The sequence below is a fragment of the Bombina bombina genome, chromosome 1 (assembly GCF_027579735.1).
Source record: "Bombina bombina isolate aBomBom1 chromosome 1, aBomBom1.pri, whole genome shotgun sequence".
Lineage (NCBI taxonomy): Eukaryota > Metazoa > Chordata > Amphibia > Anura > Bombinatoridae > Bombina > Bombina bombina.
The window spans coordinates 422781504-422797632 of NC_069499.1; the positions used below are offsets into that span (position 1 = coordinate 422781504).

Here is a 16129-nt window from a genome sequence, read left to right on the forward strand (position 1 = left end):
CATCCATCCGACGAGGAGCGGCTCCATCTTAAAGACCTCCGGCGCAGAACATCCTCTTCTCCCGACGACTAGACGACGAATGAAGGTTCCTTTAAGGGACCTCATCCAAGATGGCGTCCCTCAAATTCCGATTGGCTGATAGGATTCTATCAGCCAATCGGAATTAAGGTAAGAAAAATCTGATTGGCTGATTGAATCAGCCAATCAGATTCAAGTACAATCCGTTTGGCTGATTGGATCAGCCAATCAGATTGAGCTCGCATTCTATTGGCTGATCGGAACAGCCAATAGAATGCGAGCTCAATCTGATTGGATCAGCCAATCCGATTCAGCTTGAATCTGACCAATCAGATTTTTCCTACCTTAATTCCGATTGGCTGATAGAATTCGAGGGACGCCATCTTGGATGATGTCCCTTAAAGGAACCTTCATTCGTCGTCTAGTCGTCGGGAGAAGAGGATGTTCCGCGCCGGAAGTCTTGAAGATGGAGGCGCTCCTCGTCGGATGGATGAAGATAGAAGATGCCGCTTGGATGAAGATGTTTGCCGGTCCGGATGTCCTCTTCTTGCCGGATAGGATGAAGATTTCGGAGCCTCTTCTGGACCTCTTCTTGCCGGATAGGATGAAGACTTCGGAGCCTCTTCTGGACGGATCGGTGATACCCGGCGTGGTGAAGATAAGGTAGGGAGAGCTTCAGGGACTTAGTGTTAGGTTTTTAAGGGGGGTTTGGGTTAGATTAGGGGTATGTGGGTGGTGGGTTGTAATGTTGGGGGGGTAATGTATGTTTTTTTACAGGCAAAAGAGCTGTTTTCTTTGGGGCATGCCCCGTAAAAGGCCATTTTAAGGGCTGGTAAGGTAAAAGAGCTGTAAACTTTTTATTTTAGAATAGGGTAGGTCATTTTTTTATTTTGGGGGGCTTTGTTATATTTTTAGGGGGCTTAGAGTAGGTGTAATTAGTTAAAAATTCTTGTAATCTTTTTTTATTTTTTGTAATTTAGTGTTTGGTTTTTTTGTAATTTAGTTTAGTTGATTTAATTGTAGATAATTGTAGGTAGTATATTTAATTAATTTATTGATAGTGTAGTGTTAGCTTTAATTGTAACTTAGGTTAGGATTTATTTTACAGGTCATTTTGTAATTATTTCAACTAGGTAGCTATTAAATAGTTATTAACTATTTAATAGCTATTGTACCTGGTTAAAATAAATACAAAGTTGCCTGTAAAATAAATATTAATCCTAAAATAGCTACAATATAATTATTTGTTATATTGTAGCTATATTCTGGTTTATTTTACAGGTAAGTATTTAGCTTTAAATAGGAATAATTTATTTAATAAGATTTATTTTATTTTGTTAGATTTAAATTATATTTAACTTAGGGGGGTGTTAGGGTTAGACTTAGCTTTAGGGGTTAATACATTTATTATAGTAGCGGCGAGGTCAAGTCGGCAGATTAGGGGTTAATAATTTAAGTTAGGGGTCGGCGATGTTAGGGAGGGCAGATTAGGGGTTAATACTATTTATTATAGGGTTTTTGAGGCGGGTGTGAGGCGGTTTAGGGGTTAATACATTTTTTATAGTGGCTGCGAAGTCGGCAGATTAGGGGTTAATAAGTGTAGGTAAGGTAGCAGCGACATTGGGGGTGGCAGATTAGGGGTTAATAAATATAATATAGGGGTCGGTGATGTTAGGGGCAGCAGATTAGGGGTACATAGGGATAATGTAGGTTGCGGCGGTGTGCGTTCGGCAGATTAGGGGTTAAAAAAATTTATTAGAGTGGCGGCGATGTGGGGGGACCTCGGTTTAGGTGTACATAGGTAGTTTATGGGTGTTAGTGTACTTTAGAGCACAGTAGTTAAGAGCTTTATGAACCGGCGTTAGCCCAGAAAGCTCTTAACTCCTGGCTTTTTTCTGCGGCTGGAGTCTTGTCGTTAGAGTTCTAACGCTCACTTCAGCCAAGACTCTAAATACCGGCGTTAGAAAGATCCCATTGAAAAGATAGGATACGCAATTGACGTAAGGGGATCTGCGGTATGAAAAAGTCGCGTCTGGAAAGTGAGCGTTAGACCCTTTCCTGACTGACTCTAAATACCAGCGGGCGGCCAAAACCAGCGTTAGGACTCCCTAACGCTGGTTTGGACGGCTAACCCAGAACTCTAAATCTAGGCGATGGCATGTACACCAAGTAATAAATTAAAGGGATACTAAACCCAAATTCTTTCTTTCATTATTCAGATAGAGCATGCAATTTTCTTATTTACTCCTATCAATTTTTCTTTGTTCTCTTGCTATCTTTTTTTTTTTTAAAAAGCAGGAATTTAAAGCTTAGGAGCCAGCCCATTTTAGGTTCAGCACCCTGGATAGTGCTTGCTTATTGGTGGTTACCAATAACCAATAAGTAAGCATAACCCAGGTTCTCAACCAAAAATGGGCCAGCTCTTAAGATTTACATTCCTGCTTTTTAAATAAAGATAGCAAGAGAACAAATTGCATGCAGAGTACATACAGGGCCAGATTTGGCAAAGTCTGGCAGACAGGGGCGTACATCGCTTCTAGCGGACAGCAATACGCTGCCTCCATTTATAATTGCACACTACGGCTAGTGTGCAACACCGCCCCCTGCTTGTGCCTAAATAGTCCAGGGGATTGAGATACGCCACATAACAGGTGGCGAAGTGGGTTAAGAAGCAGCTGTCTGATGACCGCAGCTTCTTTACTCTTTGATAAATTTGGGCCGCAGTGCTCTGTGTTTGTATATATGTAGATACTCATTAACATGTGTCTTTGTGTGTGCCAGAGAGAAACTGGTAAGTACATTCTTCTTCTTTCTAGCATAGGGATCAAATTCATCTCTTTAAAGTAGTTTACATAATGTGATATATATATATATATATATATATATATATATCTTCTTCTCTGTCTCTATCTTCTTCTCTGTCACTATCTTCTTCTCTGTCTCTATCTTCTTCTCTGTCTCTATCTTCTTCTCTGTCTCTATCTTCTTCTCTGTCTCTATCTTCTTCTCTGTCTCTATCTTCTTCTCTGTCTCTATCTTCTTCTCTGTCTCTATCTTCTTCTCTGTCTCTATCTTCTTCTCTGTCTCTATCTTCTCTATCTCTCTATCTATCTCTGCAAGACTATAGTACATTGATAAATTTAGGATTTATGTGATTATTTTTAGATTTGCATATAAACATTTTAATCCAGCACCTCTATGAAATAGGCAATATAATCTTTAGATGTGTTAATTTAAAATGAACTAAGGGGAATACAGAAAGATTTTAATTATAACAAGGAAATATAATTGGAATCTTTAAATAACTCACAAGGATTTTAATATCTACTCTAATTATTTTATTACCTTTTTGTGACATTAATTAACCTTCAGTACAACAAAGCAAAAGAGCCCTCTGATTTGATGTAGCTTTAGCGGATCATGTCCGTCTGCACTTTGATAATTCGGTCCCTTAGTCTTAATTCACTGTTGCACAACTATCTACCTGGAGGGCTGATCAACAGTAATGTCCAAGCACCCTAGAGTCTATTCCAATTTTTCAGAAAAAACATGGGAAAACATGATACATATGGTTGTTGTTTTTTTAATTTGAATATCAACATTAAAGGGATAGTAAAGTCCAAATTTAAAGTTTCATAATTCAGATAGGGCATGCCATTTTAAACAACTTTATAATTTACTTTATCGTCGAATTTGCTTTGCTCTCTTGGTATTCTTGAATAATAATTGAAAGCTAAATCTAGTTAGGCTCATATGCTAATTTCTAAGCCCTTGAAGGCCACCTCCTTATCTGAATGCATGTGATAGTTTTTCACAGCTAGAGGACATTAGTTCATGTGTTTTATATAGATAACATTGTGCTCACACACGTGGAGTTATTTAAGAGTCAGTACTAATTTGCCTGAAATGCAAGTCTGTCAAAATATCTGAGATAAGGAGGCCGATTGCAGAGGCTTCGATACAGGGTAATTAGAGGTAAAAAGTATATTTCTATAATAGTGTTGGTTATGCAAAACTGGGGAATAGTAAATAAAGGGATTATTTATCTTTTTAAACAATAACATTTTTGGTGTTTATTATCACTTTAACAATTTGAAAAGACCTCATTATATACACAGTATTTTCAAAATGGCAAGTATTATTGTAGTGTTTATGTTGGCTTTCATTGCAATTTTTGCAGGCATTTTGCATAGCTTTGTGGAACCAGCCAATGGCAAATAACTGCATCATCAACAAGTTGATACATTGTTGTACTCTGTAGCTAAAATTAATCTGGTTAACATTAATTTATACAAAGTTGTATAAAACATTATTGCTTCAAATTTGCTATAATTTCATGCTTGCCCCAAGACTTTTAGGGCCAATTCTCTAAGATTTATCAGGATTGGAGTGATTTTATCTGATCAGCTTTGTTGGTCTATCATTTTTTTTGTTTCTATCTGGCATAATTCTCAATATTAATGGGTTTAAAAGTATATACTTTCTAAACTTATAGAAATTGGTCATTACCATATGTGCAATCTGAAAAGGTTTTATAATTCACCATATTTTACATAATGGATTGACAATTTATATATTTTTTTTCTTGTGATCTATTTTAATAGATAATTCTGTTCTCACTAATGAAAGAGTGGCAAGACTAATGTTCAAGAAGACATTCATTTTTTGCTTTGTAATTTATGATGCTTGCAAGCAGTGTTCCCTCTAAGGTCAAATTTTGAGAGCGACCCAGCAGTGAAAGAGTTAACCCCTTTATGCCGTTAGGACATTCAGTGCCGTCCTAACAGCGCTGGGCTTTAACGCTGTTAGGACGGCATGGAGCGTCCTACCATATATGGTGTCCTGCAGCTCCACCCTTTGATGTAGGCAAGGATCGGCCTTGGGGGCATGCCTAGAATCTTAGGCAGTCTCCCATGATTTGATCCCGGCCTTGAAATCATGTGATCACATCAACGATTGTGATTTAATTTTTACAAATAGTGTTTACATTAGAATTTTTTTCAGATGTAAACGATATTATTCCACTACGAAGGGGTTAATAAAGTAACCATGTCTACATTGTGTAGTGTTTGCTAACTGCAGGGTGGGGTTCAATAATTAACTAATTGCTGGGCCACTTGCAAAATTTTGTCTTAGAGGGAACACTGGCCCTGAAGTTAGCACACATCAGGTTTCGCTAGCACACTAACTTGGAATATACGCGCTAACCTGCCCGCTTTAAAATGTTACTTTAAGTGCAGTTGGCACGCAGCAAAAAATCCCGCTGGCGCACCACTTGTACTCTAGCTCTTTATTTGTTTGGTCTACGAAGAGTATTGTAATAGTTTTAAAATCACAAGTTTTTTGTTAATATGCTGGGACTTTCAGATCAAAAGTTGTCCAAAATGTTTAACATTTTTTCTATCATTCCATTCAAACAGAAATAGAGCCTTTTTTTTTGTTGTTATTTATCCATCAAAACTATGTAGATTTTTTTTAATAGACAACCTAAGGTATTGATCTAGGCCCATTCTTGGTACATTTCATGCCACCATTTCACCGCCAAATGCGATCATATTAAAAAAAATTGTTAACTTTTTTTTCACAAACTTTGGGTGTCTCTCTGAAATTATTTACATACAAAAGGTTGTAAAAGCTTCTCTGCAATCTCCTTTGTTCAGAAATAGCAGGCATGCATGGCTTTGCCATTGCTTTTTGGCAATTAGAAGACCACTAATTGCAGCTGTGCACCACACTAATATTCGCAACAGTCAAGGGGTTAATCAGGTATCTTGTAAGATTAATTTTAGCTATAGTGTAGAGATTATCCTTAAGCCTGGCATCTCCCACCTCTGATCCCTACCAAACAGCTTTCTTCCCTCCCTAAGCCCCCTATGGTCACCACCATCTTAGGTACTGGCAGACAGTCTGCCAGTATGAAGTTTTAGGTGTTTGGGTATTTTAGTAGCAGCCATATTAGGTACTGGCAGCTGTCTGCCAGTACCCAGTTTATAGAATTTCTCTCTCCCCCTTTTTTTTTTAATTTAGTAATAAAAACAATTTCTGTAGTGTATGATCCCCTTTCCCCCAAGTGATTGTCAATAGAGACCCCCTCTCTCACCAAACCTTTTTTCTTCTTCAGGAATGTGTAGGGAACCCTCCCCTTCTGCGATGCACTGCCCGCCTCCTTCCCTCCCACACCACCCACGGCATCACAGACAGTGACAATGTCTGTATCGGCAATCTTCCTTCTTATGGTAAAGAATTATCAGTTCTTCCTTACCATATGAAGGCAGATGCCTGCTGCCCCTGACTGCAGTCTCTACTGTCAAAGCTGACAGAGGGGAACGCAGCATGAGCCAGAGTGTTGGACATACGTACTTCATCAACACAGTATGCTGGACAAAGTACTCTGTGACATAGTACCTACATCCATTTGGCTTAAGAGAATAATTTCTACATACAACATTGTTCTAAAACCAATTATGTGATCTGTTGTAAAGCATTTAATATCCATTATACTATTTTTAAAATGAATGTTTTGCAACATACATTTAGACGTTACCTTTAAAGAAATAATGAGCTAAAATTTTATTTAAATGGACATTATAGTGGAAAAACGACATACTGTCTTTCTTGTTACAGCATGCAATTTTTTAATTACTCGCAAAGCAAGTAAATATCAGATATAGCAGATCTGGGTAAATATTATCATTATAGTTTAGTAGTCGGGAAATTAATAGTTCAATCAAAGCTAAACAAACACAATTCTATTTTCTTATTCATCGACTGCAGTTTCTTACTAGTATCCGATTAGTGGAATTTCCAACCTTCGGTGAATTTTACAGTCTCACAATTAGGGCCAGAATATGAATGGAGCGCAAGTGATATCGTGTTTTCGCAATCATTTGTGCGCAGGTTAAATTGCGCTGGTATTACGAGTTGAAAGTAAACGCGATCGATTTTAACAAAGACATACATACGTACACATCTCTAAAGATGGGTATGTATTATATATCTATATATGTGTACAGATGTATGTATTGTGTGTGTATGTGTATATATAATAAATAGAACATATTCTGCAATGTGCAGAACATTGGAATGTGAAATATTCATATTTTCATGTGGGTCTTGCACACATGAGAATATGTGATTGTGTTCGCGTGAGAGAGGGTTATGTTTTTTCCACTTTATTTTTTTTCTCCATTGACTTCTGTGGGGGAATAGGTTATCATGCGCGCAATATTGTAAGTTCGGCTTTTTGCAAGCGCAATAACTTTTTACTTTCCTTTCTAACAACTCGTAATACTGCGCGCAAGGTTTACTTTTTTTAGCGTTCTTGCAAAAGTGCTAAATAGCGATCCACTTGTAATCTGGCCCAAAATATTGAAAACCTTTTTATATGTTCATGATTATTATTCTTCATTTATGAAGTGCCAACAAATTCCGCCACACTGTCCATGGGTGCAGAAGACAAACAATGATTTTTTTTTTATGTATATATAATTTAGGTCAGATTTTTACAATATGTGGTTTATTTTAGGAACAAACCGAAATGGAGAGGATCAAATTTAAAAGATTAGAAGAAGAATATAAGAAATCTGAATCTGATCTTCTTGGGAAAAATGATGAAATACGGTTATTAAAAAAAACCATTCTTAAGATCAATGAGAAAAAAGAAAATCCAGACTACAGACTTATCCCTACACATGAGATGGAGGTAGGTAAAAAAAAAACATAAAGGCAAGTGTCAGGCATAATCAGTATAACAATTAACATTTCATATTCAGTTATTTATTTGCTTATGTGGAACAATGTTCCCAGCTACCACCCCGTGCAAATCAATGGTTGTTGATACTAAAGAGTGGAAACCCATAGTCAGGTTAAAACTATTCTAGAAAACTAAAAAAAATAAGGTTTTAATTCAGGTACTACTTTTTGTAAAACATCAGCAGTTAATATCCTGTAATTATAAGACATTTATATTGTGTTGCTATAGATTAACATATCAGCCAAGTCTTAAAAGGGACAGTCAACACTAAAATTGTTAAATTTGTTTAAAAAGTTAGATAACGCCTTTACTACCCATTCCCCAGTTTTGCAGAACCAACATTATTATATTAATGTACTTTATAACATTTAAATCTCTACATTTCTGCCTGTTTCTAAGCCACTATAGACAGCCTCTTTTCACATACTTTTTTATTTGCTTTTCACAACAGGAGACTGCCAGTTCACGTGGGCCATATAGATAACATTGTGCTCACGCACTTGGAGTCAGCACAACACTGCACTAATTGGCTAACATGCAAGTCAATAGATAATAAATAAAATGTCGTGATCAGGGGGCTGTTAAAATATGCTTAGATACAAGGTAATCACAGAGATTAAAAGTATATTAATATAACTGTGTTGGTTGTGCAAAACTGGGGAATGGATAATAAAGGAAATAAGCAATAAAAATTCTGGTGTGTACTGTCCCTTTAAATAACTCCATTTTCCTTATATGGAAGAGTCAATTTGGGCTTTAGTCTACAGGTTTAAAAAGTTAGATAACGCCTTTACTACCCATTCCCCAGTTTTGCAGAACCAACATTATTATATTAATGTACTTTATAACATTTAAATCTCTACATTTCTGCCTGTTTCTAAGCCACTATAGACAGCCTCTTTTCACATACTTTTTTATTTGCTTTTCACAACAGGAGACTGCCAGTTCACGTGGGCCATATAGATAACATTGTGCTCACGCACTTGGAGTCAGCACAACACTGCACTAATTGGCTAACATGCAAGTCAATAGATAATAAATAAAATGTCGTGATCAGGGGGCTGTTAAAATATGCTTAGATACAAGGTAATCACAGAGATTAAAAGTATATTAATATAACTGTGTTGGTTGTGCAAAACTGGGGAATGGATAATAAAGGAAATAAGCAATAAAAATTCTGGTGTGTACTGTCCCTTTAAATAACTCCATTTTCCTTATATGGAAGAGTCAATTTGGGCTTTAGTCTACAGGCAACAAGGCTAGCCACTGTCATACAGTTAGCATACAATGCACTGTTATACAGTTGTTTTCTGAAAATCCAATTAGGGACATATATGTAGCAGGGTTAGCGTTGATAAGTCAGCAAGGTGTATTTCAAGTCCTGTGAATTAAAAATCCCTCAATTTTCAGAGCTCTATTACAGGAAAAGGGGCCAAATAAATCATGAAAATATATTGTTGTATAGTTGTTTAGTTATGCATAAACTATATACAAAGTATGAGCCTAATTTGTTAAAGTTACTCAGAAACTGTGAAAGCATAATCAGAATTTGAAAAATCATAATAAATACACTGCTGTATACAAAATAAAATGCAAACTAGAAAGTGCAAAGTTTAAATGTAATAAAATTTTATCTGAAGTACAAAGTGATATAAAATAGAAAACACAAAGTATAAATGTAGCAGAACTGTCATGTTATGCAGTGCTATATTGCACTGGGCTTGTCTCTCCTTCACATACAGAAATACAGGGAACGCCCCTTGGAAAGGCAAAGCAAAATCTGCCTTTTGAATATCAGACCGCTGCTTTGCTAACCTTTCGCCACCTCTTAGGTGGCGAATTTCAATCCCTTGTCCAACCAGGGAGATTGACAGCTCCAGCCTGTGCGTGATTGGCTGTGCGCGGGCAGGGTGCGGGATTGCACAACAGCGCAAAATAGAACTTGTGTGCAATGCTGAATTCCAGCATCGGAATTGAGCCCGACAGAGGCGAGCTGCGGCGGACAGGGGGCGCGTATGTGCGCCCCTGTCCGCTGCAGCTTGATAAATCGACCCCTATGTGGTTTTAGTGCAGTTATTATTGTAGGACAGAAACTGGCAATGTAACTTTCAGCAGCTTTTCAATAACCCTATAACAATGTCAATGTGTTTTTATATAAATTATTGTTATGGATATTTATTTTGGATATGTCTATAAAAAAAAAAATCACAAATGAGAATGAATTAACTGAGCAGAATCATTTCTGCGCCCCTCTTTCTTCTACTGCACGTGTGCTGCCATGTACTAAACGCAATGTATGTTTGTTCACCAAATACATATACAGGGTCCTTACTGGTTAGCAAATGTCCTTTTGTTCTGAGAGATAGGAAAAAAGCATAGAAAAAAACATAAGTGTACTCATTTTCATGCAAAAACCAGCCTGTGTGTGTTTGAAAGGACATAAAAGTGCAAAAAAGAAAATGTTCTAATGTGTAAAAAGCATTTTATTATTGCCCTATTATTTGCATAGAACTATGTGTTTAACCCCCCTCCCCCAAAGGTATTTAACACAGTTAATGCTGGCTCCAGACATTCAATGAATTACTTGCCTGCAGCTTAACATGGCTGCCGAGCCAATCAGGGACGGCATATATACGTAGCCAATCATGTTCAGCTCAGGATCAGAAGTGTATTGCTGATTAAGAACTGACTTTCACCACATTTAATTCACATTTAACTTTGTAGGTTAAATATAGTTCAGTTCAAGTAATAGTTCAATAAGAAATTCAGATAGATCATAACATTTTAAGCAACTTTTCAATTTACTTCTATTATGATTTTTTTGTACCCTTTGTTGAAAGGCAGGAAGATAAGCTCATGCGTGTGCACGTGTCTGCTGCACAATATGGCATCAGTTTTGCAAGAATGTTATACATTAGTAAGAGCACTAGATGGCAGCCTTTTATCCTGCATTGTAGTGCTCCAGGCATGTGCACCCTACCTATCTGGATATGTCTTCAACAAAGAGACTTTTTTTTTTTAAAGATATATAAAATGTAGGTTTCATGTCCCTTTAAATGTCTATCATGCACTATACTTTACCTTGTAGGTACTAGAAACAAATTTGGATGTAAATTACTGGAAAAATAATCAAAATAAATTGTGCATTGCGATGCTTTGTGAAACATTCTATGGATAATTTAAAGGGATTCTGTTATATTTAAAGGGACAGTAAACCTACGAAATAATGTTATATAATTCTGCACATAGTGCAGAATTATACAACATTAGCTTAGCGCCAGCTTTCTAAAGCAAAGGACTGCAGAGATATTTTACTACTAGAATGAATTTTACAGAACGTCCCTCATGGCTCTACTGTTCGGTTCTGTTTTTTCCTAAGAGCATCGTAGGCACGCTGTCTAGTCACAGCGCGCCCGATCGCGCCACTAAACTGAATGTAGCTCGCTCCCGCTCTGATCTGGTTGCGGCAGCGAGCTACATTCAGTTTAATGTTGCGATCGGACGTGCTGTGACTAGACAGCATGCCCGCGATGCTCTTAAAAGGATTCAAATAGAGCAGGCAATTTTAAGTAACTTTCTAATTTACTCCTATTATCAATTTTTCTTCATTCTCTTGGTATGTTTATTTGAAATGCAAGAATGTAAGTTTAGATGCCGGGCCCATTTTTGGTGAACAACCTGGGTTGTTCTTGCTGATTGGTGGATAAATTCATCCACCAATAACAAAGTGCTGTCCAGAGTACTCGACCAAAAAAAAGCTTAGATGCCTTTCTTTTTCAAATACAGATAGCAAGAGAACGAAGAAAAATTGATAATAGGAGTAAATTAGAAAGTTGCTTAAAATTTCATGCTGTATCTGAATCACAAAAGAAAAAAAAATTGGGTTCAGTGTCCCTTTAAGAAAAAAACAGAACCACTTAGTAGAGCCAGGAGCAGCGTTCTGTAAAATTCATTTTCGTAGTAAAATATTTCTGCAGTCCTTTGCTTTAGAAAGCTGGCGCTAAGCTAATGTTGTATAATTCTGCATTATGTGCAGAATTAAATAACATTATTTGGTAGGTTTACTGTCCCTTTAATTGTCCTTTTAGACCAAATATGTTATATGCTATTTGTAAATTACTAAAAGTGTCCATTTTTATTTTTCTACAAAACAGTACACAGTGTTTAATTCATAATTTTATTACATTATAATGTTTATGATACTTATGTTGTAAATTATCAGTTATACATACTGGTGCTATGAATTCTTAGGCTAATATAGGTAAAACTCTAATAAAATCTGACTAAAGCAGTTGGGAGAGATTAGTAATAAATATTCATTTTCAATTGTATTGGGCTTTTGTATACAGACAGAGATAAGATAAGGGAAAATGTGTGTAAAAAGTGATAAAATAAGGAGATCTGATTTCCCTGTAAAATTAACCCATTTAGGGCTACATTACGAATGGACCACTATTTTAGCGCTCTCGCTAGCTTGTGAACCTCGCTAGATGGAGGCTTTTTGCACGGTTGGGTTTGCACTCAATTAAAAGTAAAACCCTATGTATGCAAAAAAAAATATCGGGATCACGATAACTTCATCTTTCATCTGCAAAAAACACCCATACTCACACGGTAACCCGACCACATATATTCATAAGCGCTAAACCTGACATAAAATATAAATATTTCACATAGCAGAATGTTTTTTATTATTAAATTAGTCCTAAAGCCCGTGTACACGGGCCATTTTTTGCAGTATAGCAGTCCCACCCCTTGCTCTCTCCCTCTGTTTTGCTCTCTCTCTTCCCCCTCTGTTCCGCTCTCTCTTTCCCCCCTCTCTTTTGCGCTCTCTCTCTCTCTCTCCACCCTCTCTTTTGCTCTCTCTCTTGCTCTCTCTCTCTCTCGCTCTCTCACTCCCCCTCTCTTTTGCTCTCTCTCTCCCCCTTTCTCTCTCTCTCTCTCTCTCTCTCTCTCTCTCCCCCTCTCTCTTTTGCTCTCTCTCCCTCTCTTTTGCACTCTCTCTCTCTTTCTCCCCCCCTCTATTTTGCTCTCTTTCTCCCCCCTCTATTTTGCTCTCTCTCTCTCCCCCCTCTATTTTGCTCTCTCTCTCCCCCCTCTATTTTGCTCTCTCTCTCTCTCTCTCTCTCAACCCTGTTTTGCTCTCTCGCTCTCTCTCCCCCTCTCTTTTGCACTCTCTACCTCTCTTTTTTGCTCTCTCTCGCTCTCTCTCCCCCTCTCTTTTGCTCTCTCTCTCCCCCTCTCTTTTGCTCTCTCTCTCCCCCTCTCTTTTGCTCTCTCTCTCCCCCTCTCTTTTGCTCTCTCTCTCTCCCCCTCTTTTTTGGTCTCTCTCTCCCCCTCTCTTTTGGTCTCTCTCTCCCCCCTCTCTTTTGGTCTCTCTCCCCCTCTCTTTTGCTCTCTCTCTCCCCCTCTCTTTTGCTCTCTCTCTCCCCCTCTCTTTTGCTCTCTCTCTCCCCCTCTCTTTTGCTCTCTCTCTCCCCCTCTCTTTTGCTCTCTCTATCCCCCTCTCTTTTGCTCTCTCTATCCCCCTCTCTTTTGCTCTCTCTCTCCCCCTCTCTTTTGCTCTCTCTCTCCCCCTCTCTTTTGCTCTCTCTCTCCCCCTCTCTTTTGCTCTCTCTCTCCCCCTCTCTTTTGGTATCTTTCGCCCCTCTCTTTTGGTATCTCTCTCCCCTCTCTTTTGGTATCGATCTCTCTGTCTCGATCTCTCTCTCTATCTCTCTCTCTATCTCTCTTTTGCTCTCTCTCGCTCTCTCTCGCTCTCTCTCCCCCTCTCTTTTGGTCTCCCCCCTCTCTTTTGGTCTGTCTCCCCCCTCTCTTTTGGTCTCTCTCCTCCTCTCTTTCTTTCTCTTTTTCTCTCTCTCTCTCTCTCTCTCTCTCTCTCTCTCTCTCTCTCTCTCTTTCTCTCTCTCTCTTTCTTTCTTTTTTTTCTTTTTCTCTCTTTCTCTCTTCTCTCGTTCTCTCTCTCTCTCTCTCTCTCTCTCTCTTTCCCACAGTAATCTGGTAAGAAGAAAGAGCTATACAAACTTTATTGGATCTGAACTGTTTATTTAAACTCTGGTGCAGGGTAGCTGGCCAGGGTTCTTGTAGTTAGTTCTGCTGAACTGTTTAGTTAGCCTCCTAAAAAAAAAAAAGAGTAGGTTTTTATGTTTGCCAGTTTTTCATTTGTTTTGTTGCAATTTGAGGGACAGTAAACCCACAATATTTTTGTTATAATAAAAAGGCTGAAATTCTGCAACTACTAGCTGTCCTGACTGATCACTGGCAACTGACTTGTCACAATAAATAAATGTTATATATATATATATATATATATACACACTGAAACAAAGATATATATGTATCTGCCCTGAGGTCGCCTGGTATGGTGAGTGCGAGCTAAATGCTCGATATACATATTGCTTGAGCGAGGTACATACCGCTTTTTGCAAATATCTACAGACTGTCGCTGGGCTTTTAGGGTTGTTTCTTATGGTTATATGGGCGTGCTGGAGTGACACAACCTCTAATCTCTGCATATGAGTCTAACCTATACATGAACTGTATCTTGGAATAATTTGTTAAGGAGTACCTCATTTCCAGTTCTATTCAAGGACTCTTGTCTGGACATATACACACATATTTATCTTTTGTCCAAAGGACGTTAATTGTTTAGGTTGCTGAGTGTAATTGTGATTTACTTTCATTTCTATTATTTTATGGTGTTTGCCTGATAACACTGTTTTTCACAACTTACTTATCAGCTAACCTTAAGGGACTGACCAAACTTATCATGGATATCTCACAATTTTACTCGTTGATGCCTCTTTCAGCAAGGGACAGTTCAAATACTGAAATTACTAAGGTCTTTTCTACAGATAAGGCGAATTATTCGCTCCCTGGCCTTTTTGAGGAGATGGAGAAATTATTAATAAAAGAGTATAAATTGCAATGGGACATTTGGACAATGGAAACATATGCTAAAGCTAAAATTATCCCACGTGGTTTACGTATCAATAAGTTTCCTACTTTTGATGTTTCTGATGTTGATTTTATTAACTCTTGGAATGATGTTCTTTCTGAATGTTCTATTCGTCTCATGATGTTGTTGAATTCCTATAAATTACATTTGTTAAACACTGTAAGAGAAGAAATCGGTCTCTTACAGGCTGAAATGAATAACAGATTAACAGATATTAATTTTTCAAGATTTGATGCCATATTAAAAACTGGGGTAGCAGAGGTTAAACAGATTGTTCTTGAGACTAAACACACGAAATTTGTAAGAGACCAATCTGATTACACAAACAACACTGTATATATCTGGAAGCGCTCAGACAGGGGTAATCAAAGACGAAATAGAAGTAGATCTAGGAATAGAAAACAGAACCAAAATTCTAATGCCAATAAAAATGGCAATAAACAACAAGGCTTCAAAAATAGTCAGAAAAAAGTCACATATTCAGACAGTGAGGTTGATTCAGGAGAGGATATTGTAGTCTCTGAAGGTGAAGAACTACATAAAGGTATTCTAAAGAATACGACTACATCTATGCAAGCAACAATATGTAATACTATAGACACACCCGCAACACAGGTAGTTAGACCTAAAGATTCCAATCCTGGTTCTATTGCAGCAGGATCTAAGTATATATATGTGACAGACACGTTGGGTGCACAGGCCCAAGGCCCTTACATTACTAATGATGATAAAATGAACCTGGCTCAGGTTTTTTGTCTCCCTCCCCAGAAAACAGGGATAGGTTTAGAGACACAACAAAGTCAGGCAGGATATCAACTGAGAGGCAACAGAGGCAACAAAGGGAGAAGAGGACAGCAGAAATACAAATGACTGACAATGTTGTAAATTTATCTAGTTATGTATTAACTCCTGATCAATTATCAGTATTGAGGTTTGGTTTGAATTTTTCCCCTGCAAATAATTTTGATATTTTTAAAACACTTTTGGATGTTAATAAATTGATTAGAAATATCACCTTGAAGAAATTTTTTCAAGATAATTCCAATCTGTCAGACACAAATACAACCCCTCTTAGTGAAGAAATAATACCCACTTTTAGTAATGTAAGAGAAAAACAAACATTCAGAGAAGAATGTGATACTCTCACTTTAGAACATTTACTAAGAGAGAGTTGCTCTGACACTAAAATCTATAACATTAACTCCTGTGGTAAGTTTAAGAACCCATCGGATTTTTATCCTATACACACTAGAGGCCAAGTTTTAGAGACTTTTTTCAAAAGGGTTGAACGTGATCTAACTGCTCTGAAAACAACAGGAAGCAAGATCACATCAAATTTAACCAAACAACAGAAACTGGCCTTAGAGGATCTTAGAAGTAGGGAGGATATTGTTGTGCGC

General features: G+C 37.6%; 1 protein-coding gene across 4 annotated transcripts in view; it reads left to right on the plus strand.

Annotated features, from left to right (window-relative positions):
- The window catches only part of TANK (TRAF family member associated NFKB activator), a 188255-nt gene that overhangs the window by 81992 nt on the left and 90134 nt on the right, over positions 1-16129 (plus strand). For all 4 annotated transcript variants that reach the window (XM_053698361.1, XM_053698364.1, XM_053698363.1 and 1 more), the window contains exon 6: positions 7544-7720. In XM_053698361.1, the coding sequence (XP_053554336.1) occupies positions 7544-7720 (177 nt within the window). The remainder of the gene's footprint in view (positions 1-7543; positions 7721-16129) is intronic.